The sequence below is a fragment of the Nicotiana attenuata genome, unplaced genomic scaffold (assembly GCF_001879085.1).
Source record: "Nicotiana attenuata strain UT unplaced genomic scaffold, NIATTr2, whole genome shotgun sequence".
Taxonomy (NCBI): domain Eukaryota; kingdom Viridiplantae; phylum Streptophyta; class Magnoliopsida; order Solanales; family Solanaceae; genus Nicotiana; species Nicotiana attenuata.
Window position 1 is genome coordinate 55,458 of NW_017671479.1, and position 11,498 is coordinate 66,955.

General features: G+C 35.7%; 1 protein-coding gene across 1 annotated transcript; it reads left to right on the plus strand.

Moving 5' to 3' along the window:
• Positions 1-1,013: 1,013 nt before the first annotated feature.
• Positions 1,014-9,597, plus strand: LOC109208548. Its single transcript, XM_019371672.1, has 16 exons — positions 1,014-1,641; positions 2,504-2,839; positions 2,928-3,068; positions 3,412-3,544; positions 3,673-3,786; positions 3,869-4,017; positions 5,452-5,544; positions 5,677-5,737; positions 5,885-6,217; positions 6,437-6,563; positions 6,645-6,744; positions 7,539-7,608; positions 7,716-7,868; positions 7,955-8,050; positions 8,580-8,899; positions 9,041-9,597. Exons 1-16 carry the CDS (start codon positions 1,534-1,536, stop codon positions 9,221-9,223), a joined length of 2,517 nt encoding a protein of 838 aa, XP_019227217.1. The 5' UTR covers positions 1,014-1,533; the 3' UTR covers positions 9,224-9,597.
• The last annotated feature ends 1,901 nt before the right edge of the window (positions 9,598-11,498 follow it).

Below are 11,498 nucleotides of genomic sequence, written 5' to 3' on the forward strand. Positions count from 1 at the left end.
ATATATTTTTTAATATATTTTTACTGATATAAAATTCTCGATCAAGAATATCTAGCGAACATTGAATTTAAGTAAATTACCAGCATGATTAAAATTTAATTAATTAGTACTATATCACCTATGTAGACATAATTGTCGAGTTTATATGTCTATAATAAAGTTGTTAGTGCTGTGACGAAAGAATGAATATAAAACCTAAATTTGTTTATCTAACTAGCTAGCTGACAACAAACTTTTCCATTGTTGATTTGCTGTATTCCTTTTTACGAGTCTTTACCTATATTTTGTTTTGTCATGTATGTAAAATTGGATACCAACATGTATTTTCAATTATATTCCTCGAACTGCTGAAATATTAACCAGCATACTGTCATCGCAAAATATTAAAACCAATAAAACAAAACCCATAAAAAAAAAAGTACCCAAATGTCATTCAATGAAACCTTAATCTACTCATCGCAACTGAAATTCTAAATTGACAAGTTTCAAGCCCAAAATTTAAGGTCTGTCTGGACAGAAAAAACAGACAATTATTTTGTTCCTTACGAATAATTAAAGAAAGAAATTTTTAATGAAGGGGCAGGGCAACCTGGTGCACTAACTCCCGATATGTACGGGATCCAATAAAGGATCGGACAACAATGGTCTATAGTACTCAACGTTATCTTGTATTTCTACAACTACAAGAGATTATTTTCACAATTTGAACACGTGATATTCTGATTACATAGCACCAACTTTGCCAGTTACGTCAGTAATTTTATATAAATATAAATTTATATTGATGAAACAAAACCAAATTAGTATTTTAGGTCGTCCTTGTCATTTCAACAAAGTAATGGAATAATACAACATATTTTCAGCTAATAATTAATGATACAATGGTTAGCGTAAGCCACTCATTTTTTTGTAATGGAGGAAAAAGGCAATGGCATTTCAGTAATTCTAACAAAAAGCAAGACTTCTTTCATAAACACCATGATATTTTATAGTAACAAATGTACAACTTTTTTCAATTAAACAAAACCATAAAATATTAATCTAATCCAAAAAATTTGATCTAACTCCACCCACCCTTACCTATTCTTATTCACTTTATACTATATTAAATTATATACACATTTCTTATCACCCTCTTGAATATTTCTTCTTTATTATTCATAGTGTCCAAACAAATACAAGAACTTTGCTTTACAAAAAATGTACAGATTTTTTGTTCACTCTGTAAGAAGAAGCTAAAGAAGTAACCTTTGCCCAGAACCACAAAAACCCAGTTCAGAGAAAATTCAAGAACTGAAATTTTTCTATTTTTTTCACATTTTCTTATTCTCATTGTTCTTAATTCCCAAAAGGGTGTCTTCAAGATTAGTAAAGTTTCAATTTTTTCACCTCAGTGGGTGGTAAAGTTTCAATCTTTACATCATTGTTATATAATGTGGAGGAGTCTGATCGGAGAAACGCCGTCCATGGCGGCGATTTGATGGGTCCGAGGTTGTTGTTAGCAGTGTTTTGTTTTGTTAAACGCAGCGTTTCATGGAGTTGAAGATTTGGTGTTGTAGTAGTAGTAGTAGAAGTGCTTTAAGTGTTCATTCAAAATCCAGCTCTTCAGCTAAGCTTCGATTTGCTGTATTTTTCCCTCAGGTAAGCTTTTTTTTTTAATTTTAAAATAAGGGAATTTAGGGTTTATTATTTCATTTTTTTTGGTTAATTGTGTTTTTATTTTTGGGAGAATATGCTGGTACCTTAATACTAGGAATGTTGAGTTTTGGGAAGCTGTTTGGATAGTTGGAAAATTATCTGAAGTTAAAAAGAGGAAAATTTTAAGGTGTTTTCTTACTTGTAACAGATTTTGGAGACTTAGGAATTTTTTTGTTTTTTGGATCTACTGAAGTTATGTTGCTCTTTTACCCTCAAGAACTTGTTGCATTTTATGGTAATTTCCATTTATAAGATCTTCTTGTTCCTTATGAAGTTTCATTTTCTACTTCTTTTTTATTTTGGGCAATGGGTATTTTGATAAACTTAGTATATTTGATTAATTAGCTCAAATAAGGGTAAAATTTTTCACCTTTGTGGTTGAATTGGAGTTTAAAGATTGGGGGTTTTCTGCTAGGGGTTAATATCTGTATTTTCACTGATAGTGATGGACTTTATTCAGCTTGGGGTAATAGTTAATTTTTTGTAAGGTTCTTAACCAGCTCTAGTATGCTTTAGTGTTTGTAAGGTTCTTGGCCAGCTCTAGTAAGCTTGTGGATTTGGTTTGAACTGCTTATGGATTTCAATTTTGATGTAGATTTTGGAGATTAGCTGTTAATCTTAGGAAGAGACATTTGAATTTTTCTTTTAATGTTTTGAGCATCTATTTCTTAATCTTAACAATGCTCGAGGCATAGTTTTTCCCTGCTCCATTGGTTAAGGTGTTATGGTGATAACATTTAGAAAAAGAAAAGCTAGATTTTGATTGATGTTGTTTCTGAAATCTTCTGTATCTTGCCTCTCTTAGGTTCTATTGCTACTAGTGTGTTTAGAGACCAGTTTAGCAACTTTGCCGGACCATGAATTGTTTAGACAAGAAGATAAGAGTACCATATCCCATTCTTGCATCCATGATCAGATAATTGAACAAAGAAAAAGACCTGGTTTGCAAGTGTATTCCGTCACTCCTCAGGTGTATGAGGAGTCTGTGGTTTCAAACCCGCCTCACCGTAGAGGAAGGGCATTGCTTGAAATTCCCAAAGAACAAAATGATGTCATGCAACCCATTAGAATCTTTTTGAATTATGATGCTGTTGGTCATTCATCTGAGAGAGACTGTCAAAAAGTCGGGGACATTGTGAAGGCAAGTACTTATCATCTGTTGGAAAATGTTTATGAGAAATTTGATATATGTCTTTACTGATCTATCAATTTTCTTTCTGCTTAATTAGCTCGGGGAGCCAGCAGGCGCTTCTTTTTCTGGTACATCTTCTTGTAATCCACATGGGGATCCTCCAGTTTATGGTGATTGCTGGTATAACTGTACTTTAGATGATATAGCTGGGGAGGACAAAAGGCATCGGCTTCGCAAGGTTATCCTCTTTTTCTTCACTGTTCTTAAATTGTCCCAGATGAGCATGTCTCTGGATTTTTCTGCTGCAAATTGATCTAGTATTTGCATGTTGAAAATACCTGGCAAGATTAGTGAATCTTTTAAAAAAAAATTACCGATGAAAATGAACATGCGTGAGAAGACTATCTATGTCATGCAATGCCATTTCTAATGCCAGTAATTAGTATTTGAGCGAGGCCATGTTTTGTATAGTATGTATTCCACAAAGTCTCTGAATATACAGTCACGGACTTGACAAGTTAGTAGTTGCGTTGTCTTTGATAAAACACAATAATTTAATATTTTTACTGGATCCAATACAGGCTCTTGAGCAGACAGCAGACTGGTTTAGAAGAGCATTAGCTGTTGAACCAGTTAGGGGAAACCTGCGGTTAAGTGGATATTCTGCTTGTGGACAAGATGGAGGTGTACAACTCCCAAGGAAATACGTTGAAGGTAATTTTATTCGGATTATTATCTGTTTGGCATTCCTGATGTTCTGTTGCAATCTTTTCATTTCTATTTGGTTCATTATTGTCGTGTTCGGGAAGAAATTATCATATTTTTTTCCATGTATACTTCAGAGGGTGTTGCAAATGCGGATTTGGTTCTTTTGGTGACTACAAGGCCAACAACAGGCAACACTCTTGCGTGGGCTGTAGCATGTGAGCGTGATCAATGGGGTCGTGCTGTTGCTGGTGAGTGTTTTGTGAGCAAAAGCATGTCATTGCATAAATTTTATATGGACACAGCTGCTAATCTGACATTTTCCATTTTCAGGGCATGTCAATGTTGCTCCTCGCCATTTAACTGCTGAAGCAGAAACTTTACTTCAAGCTACTTTGATACATGAAGTGATGCATGTTCTTGGATTTGATCCTCATGCCTTTTCTCATTTCCGTGATGAGAGGAAGCGTAGACGTAGTCAGGTAATTGTCAATTTTTGCATGTGCTATAACCTTGCAGAGGAGCACCAGTAGAAACTCATGTTAGTAAGAGTTCATCGACTGCACTATATCTCCCTTCACCTGCAGGCTGCAGTGGTGATCTCTTGAAAAAAATCACCAAGAAAAAGTTATGTGTATTCCCATTTCCAAGTAGAAGATATACACAAATTCTGATATCCTTATGTTAGTGTTGCTGCAGAAACAAAAAATATGGTGGTAGACTAAAATTTTCCTTTCTCTTTTCGAGGAACTAAGAAATAGGTCGGCCAAAAATGTGATACATCTACCTAAACATGGAACAAATGTACCGAGTTTTATTTATAAAAACAATAAAAGACTAAGCATGATGTGCACTTTCGTTGGTTTTGTAGTAGAAAATGACATTTGTTTTTATTATGGTTTATCCATTTCGTAAACAACTTTTAGTACATCTTATTTTGGAATTATGTCAAATATACAGAGATGAACGATTATTGTCCACTAATTTGGTTTCTGGGAGATTTAGGAAAGCCCTAACATAATTTTCTCTTTTCTGTGGTCAATTGTGTTCAAACTGTTGAAAGCGTTTGCAAGTTGGTTCTTCTGTTAACTTTTTTGAGAAAAAGCATATGCTTAGTCAATTTTTTTTTTTTTTTTTTTTTTTTTTAATTTCGGTAACTTGATAAGCATATGGTTAGTCAATTGATATGATCATCTTCCGTTATTCTTTTGTGGTTATTTCAAGAGTGCAACAGGCAATTCATTAGTCAATTGAAAGAAGTCGGAATGTAGGAAAAAAGAGACTAGAAGGTGGGGTGAAAGAGATCCGAAGGGGAAATGTTTTCAAAGTGTTGAAGTATAGGGGTTCAGCTTATTATTATTGTGTTCTATCCTCTTCCCTTTTAGTAGCAATTCGATGTTCGGCAACTACATTATACTCCAAATATAGGAGATTTTATGTTCATTATTATGTCAAACCTTATAAATAGTTTATTTGAACAATTGGAAGTTGCGAATGATGCTCAAACTTGCCCGAACTGATTTAATTCCTCCTAGTCTACAATTTTTGGTGCTCTCTCCTCTTGTTTGCTGTAACTTGTCACTGTTATAGGGCATATAGGATTCCCAAAAGTGAAGCACCTCCTCTCTCTGTCAACTATTGTGGACTATCCCAAATTTCCTTTTGGATCTAATATTTGCCTTTGAGGAATTCCCAACTTTTATCTTCTACAGCATCTGTAAAGGATATTGCCTCTTTCTCCAGTTCGTGTGCCCATTTCTGGATATATCAAAAATCCTTTCAACATACGCATTTTCTTCATTATCTTTATTTGCTAACAAGGAATTCTGTATTGTGCTATTTTTCAGACAGTTAAGGGTCCTGAACCTGGTTATGCCGAAGCCTGATGTGCATTTACTTGTCATTTCTATCTGTAGGTTACTGAACAGGCAATGGATGAAAAGCTTGGACGAATGGTAACTCGAGTGGTGCTTCCTCGAGTTATCATGCATGCTCGCTATCACTATGGGGTATATTCTATAGTATTTCATTTTCATAAGTTTTCCTTCTCTAATTCCTATAGCGTATGCTAGCTAGTTGTTTTTAGCCAAGTTAAATTTATGGGCAAAGCTATAATACCTTTAACCAGTTTATCCCTTCAGGCATTCTCCGAGAATTTCACTGGACTGGAACTAGAAGATGGAGGTGGACGTGGTACATCAGGTTGATAATTCTCTCTTCTTCCGGTCTTTGAATATGTCCCTCTGAGATACACGCACTTGCATTTTCATGGTTCCAGGATGTCAACTTTATAGAGTGTATTTTGCTAAATAAATATGGATCCATTGTGTAATTAACAAATTGGTGCAGGTTCTCACTGGGAGAAAAGGCTATTGATGAATGAGATTATGACGGGGTCGGTGGATACAAGATCAGTGGTTTCAAAAATGACTCTTGCGTTACTTGAGGACAGTGGATGGTACCGCGCTAATTATAGCATGGCTGACCGTCTTGATTGGGGTCGCAACCAAGGATCTGAATTTGTTACCTCTCCCTGCAATCACTGGAACGGAGCCTATCATTGTAACACTACCCAGTTATCTGGATGTACATATAATAGGGAGGCAGAAGGTTATTGTCCACTTGTAAATTATAGTGGGGATCTTCCTCAATGGGCTCGTTATTTTCCACAGGCTAACAGAGGTGTGCCATTATTACTATGATAATTTCAAAGCCATTGAAAACTGATTTTTGTCTTGGATACACAATCTTCTTGTCTACTTTGAACTTTTCCGAGAAATAAGTTAACTAATAATATCGTTGGGTAAATTCCAATTACCATTCACAAACCAATATTACTGCTTTAATAAGGTTCTAGAACGAGCTTCTTTTTTTGTAACTTATGGTGGATGGCTGTTGCAGGTGGTCAGTCATCGTTGGCCGATTATTGCACTTATTTTGTTGCTTACTCTGATGGATCATGCACAGACACCAATGGTGCTCGTGCACCTGACAGAATGTTAGGTGAAGTGAGAGGAAGTAGTTCAAGGTGAGGCGTTCTTCTGTAGCTTTTGGAGATCTACATCTAATTGGATATTTAGCTCACTAGTTTTAGTTTGAATCAATACAGGTGCATGGCTTCATCTTTAGTGCGTACTGGATTTGTACGTGGTTCTATGACCCAAGGCAATGGTTGTTATCAGCATAGGTGCTCAAACAATTCGTTAGAGGTATGGCTTCGGAAATTACTCGTCTGTTCTATGCAGTTATTCATCTTTTCTTTTCATTTAGTTGCTTGTGCAAGAGAATGTATTTGTGAGCTCATGAGAAGATACTAACTAGAGATCATTCTCTTCCATTCCTTTCTATTTTCATTCTCCGAGTTTGCAGTTTGGAGATCCAAAAATATGAACTTATAATATTTGCAATATGCCTAGTCCACAATATACTAAATAACTCTACTCCTATTGATCCATATCTTTTTGGAATGGACTTTAGTACCTACAAGAAACAACATTCCTCTGAAGCATAACTGTAACTACATCGTGAATATTCCCTTCTAATAGTAGAAGGCTATTTAACCATCCTCATAGTTTGACTAAGAGACAAAAAGAGAAATACTGAATGTACTTATCCTATTGTTTTTGTTAGAAAAACGATAAACAGCCGTTGGAAAATGTGGAAATAACATTTATGTCCTATCAAAATCAAAATTGAAATAAGATGGGATTGTATTACTGAAGTCAGTCTGCGTACAGGAATATTGTAAATTGTCATTTAAGGAGAGAGGTCTATATTTTACGACGGACTAAAATCGGCAGTGGGTCATTAAAAATGGTAGTGGCAAGCTTCATGTTAATTTCTGTAATGCTAGTAGTGGAATTTTCGTATTCCTCTTTCTGTGCTCTAGATCTAAGGTATTTATCCTAGTTCACTTCTTCCAGCTTAAATTATATTTGAAAAAAAAAAATCTTGGGGAAGAGTAGCTCACGTTTATCTGTTATCTGGTGAAATTTCCACACAGGTTGCTGTAGACGGCATTTGGAAAGTTTGTCCTAAAGCTGGTGGACCTATCCAGTTTCCTGCCTTTAATGGTAATACTAATTGTGCTACTTTTGGTTAATCACTAAAGTGTCTCTTTGTTTATTTATGCAACTTTAACCCTCCTTTTCGTTTACTTAATTTTTTTTTTCAATTGTAGGTGAGCTCATATGCCCAGCTTACCATGAACTCTGTGATGTGGATCCAGTTTCTTTGTCTAGTCATTGTCCCAATTCATGCAATTTCAATGGAGATTGCTTAGGTGGAAAATGTCAATGCTTTATTGGCTTTGGTGGTCATGATTGTAGCAAACGTAAGCTGCCGTACTTTTTCTGTGCTTTTGTAAACTTTTGGAAAGTCTGTTTAATTGGTGTAGTAACTTCTGCTTTCTATTTACAGGCTCCTGTCCTGGGAATTGTAGTGGACATGGCAAGTGTCTTGGGAGTGGTGTTTGTGAATGTCAAAATGGGTATACGGGCATCGACTGTTCCACAGGTAATGTAGTATTATTGAAGCCAAATACTGTCAGTAGCATATGTTAGCTGTAAAAATAGTCAACTTAGTATGTCGAACCAGCTCATAATTCTTGGAATAGCAACAAACAACAAAAACAACAACAACCCAGTGTAATCCTACAAGTGGGGTATGGGAAGGATAGTGTGTACGCAAACCTTACCCCTGCCTTGAGAAGGTAGAGAGGTTGTTTTCGGTAGACCCTCGGCTCAGGAAAGATAAAAAGGAAGGAAATTCTTGGAATAGCAAGTCACTTTTTTTTTTGACTAAAACAAATTATTTTTGAAATGGAGCTTGGAAGTAATGGAATTGAAGAAACCATTAGGTAGAGAAATATCTTGTAACGTTAAATTTGACTACTCCTATAAGACAGCATTCTGACTACATTTCCTTTACGTTATACCTTATATTTATGCATGTCTCACTTTGTCCTTTAAATGATACATCACTCAAAGGATGCGTGAAGGTTGATTTGTTTACTTTAGCTTAAATTTTCTATGGCGCTATGCAGCTGTTTGTGACGAGCAGTGCAGCCTTCACGGTGGGGTCTGTGACAATGGAGTCTGTGAGTTCCGCTGTTCTGACTATGCTGGTTACACGTGCCAGAATAGCTCCATGCTTCTTCCCAGTCTCTCCGTTTGCAAAGACGTGCTTCAAAATGATGTATCGGGACAACACTGTGCACCTAGCGAGTTAAGTATCTTGCAGCAGCTGGAAGAAGTAGTGGTGATGCCCAACTACAACCGATTATTCCCAGCTGGTCCTCGAAAGATTTTGAACATTTTTAGGGGTAGAGATTGTGATGGAGCTGCTAAACGACTAGCCTGCTGGGTAAGTTTCTTTATCCGCTATGACCTCAACACTAGATGCAAAAACAATTCTATGCTTTTTCCTATTATCGAGCTCAAAGAAGTTTATCATGCATTTGTTCGTATAGTTTATTCATTTTTCTTGTCAAACTGGTTAAAACAGATCTCAATCCAAAAATGTGATAATGATGGTGATAACCGGCTACGAGTGTGTCATTCGGCTTGTCAATCATATAACGTGGCATGTGGAGCATCTCTTGATTGCTCGGACCAGACACTTTTTAGCAGTGAACACGAGGGTAAAGGTCTTTGCACAGGTTGGGGCGAATTGGACGCTTGGTTTTAGAGGGCACTATTCAGGCAAAGATTGGTTTTAGAAAATGAATTTGGTGTAAATTGTAGGGTAGTTAGTTTATTTTTTCTTTTTCTTTTTAATTGGCTTGTAATGTGTTGTAAGCTTTTTTCTCGGGTAGGAAAATGTGTGCGCGAAGCGCTCATAAGTTAGTGTTTTTCTTTTTGCCTTTTAGCTCCCAGCCCAAATATCATTTGGTAAAAGATTTGGGTGGGAAATTAATTTGAAATTTTGGCTTTCAAAGATGAAAGTCTCAGATGTAGAGATAAGTGTACAAGGAAAAGGATAATAGGAAAAAAAAAAAAAAAAAAAAGGAGCAAAAATGAATTGGCCCAAGGCCTTTGCATCAATTAATTGTGTATTCATATTGGTTTGTGCCTTCCCTAATGGCCTTACTGTTCCTAGATTTTATGCTTGCTCTTTCAACTGTGGAGCATTTTACATTCTTTAGATTTAATTTTTAAATTTTATCTCTTCTATTTAAGTTCGTAGCTAGGTTGATGCTTGGCTGAGTCTAATGCTCGATTTCTAGCCTCAAGTTTGAGTTGAATCTAGGCTGCTGACTAAGTACAAATTAGGCCAAGAATTTAAGTTTTATATATTGACGGTATATCTAATTTGTTATAGTAGGTTAGGTACCATTTATTTTAGGTTATCAATTAATGCTTATTAAATTAGATCACCTCCATTACCTTTTAAGTTTCTATGTTTTTTTTTACTTCCTGTTCTGATTTTGAACTGTTTACTTGAAAACTTAAGACAAACTTTTTTATTCCTAGAAATTGGAGCTTTTATTACATGTGTTCTTTAGCTTTGGTTTTCTTATTACCTGGATGTTGTTTTCTTTGCTTCGGTTTTTACTATCTTGCTGGTGTTATTGCTTATTGCTGTTGCTTCTATTTCATCTTTACTTGAGCCGAGGGTCTATTAAAAATAGTCGCTCTACCTTCTCAAAGTAAGGATAAGGCTGCATACGTACTATCGACCCAACTTGTGAAATTACACTGTATTTCTTGTTATTGTTGTAAAAGTTAGAGCTTTTGTCATTTTACATTCTGTTTTCCAACTGTTGTACAAACTTCCCCACTAACCCCTTTAAATAGCTTGTTCTCTCGTAAGCTTCATCTTAAACGTAATCTAGAAATTAGAAATCCCAAGCAACTAATAGGCTTGGTTTTAATTAGGGTCGCAAGCGGTCGGGTTGGGTCGGGTCGGGTCGAATATGGACGGCCGAAAACGGGTACTGTAAAAACGGATAAATTATTGGAATTTTTACATCCTATAGAAAACCTTAGTACCCTATTTATTTTAAATAAATACCATTTTAAAATATTACATCCTATAGATACCTTTTATACTTTATAGCCAAATATCTAATTATAGTTACATCCTACATTTAAGGCACCATATATGCTAAATAATATTTTTCTCTCTCCTTTTTAGTCTTTTCTCTCACATAATCACCGTAAAATTGACTAACCACGTTCTCTCTCTCTTTTTGCATACACTTTACTCTTTCTCCCTCAACCCACGATTCATACCTCTTCTCCCACCCAAATTCTCTAGTTCTCCTCCATTATCACTCCATTACAATCGCTTAGGGTAAGTTTAATTCGTTGATTTTGATAGACGAAGAGTAATTGGTTCAACTGTAGCGGCTCGATTCTGCATGGCAGTGGTCGTCGAAGTAGGGTTCACAGCTTTTGCGTAATTCATGGCTTCGTTTGTGGGATTTGAGGGCTGGGGATTGTTTGTAGTTGTTGTAGGAGGTTGGGCAGATGTGTTAGGGGGCTGACTAGCCGGAATTAATGGCTGGCCGCCGGCCGGCGAAGCCATAAGGCTGTTTCTCTCTCTAGATCGCCCAAATCGCCTATTTGTATTCAGTTGTATTCGAATGTATATTTCAGCTGTATTCACATGTATTCAGCAACATTCATTTATATATTTTAGATGTATTAAAAAGTTATGCGTATTCTCTTGTATTCAGTTTTAATCAGTTGTATTTAACTTTTTTATTCAGCGGTAGTTAGTTGTATTCAAGTGTTTTATACAACTGTATTCAGTTGTATTCAGTTGTAGTTAGTTATATTCAACTATTTTATTCAGCAGAAGTTAGTTGTATTTTGTTGCATTCAAGAGTTTTATTCAGCTGTATTCAGTTGTATTTTGTTGTATTCAAGCATTTTATTCAGATGAATTAAGTTGTATTTTGTTGTATTCAACTGTATACAGTTCTACTCAACTGTATTATTCATATGTATTTCTCTTT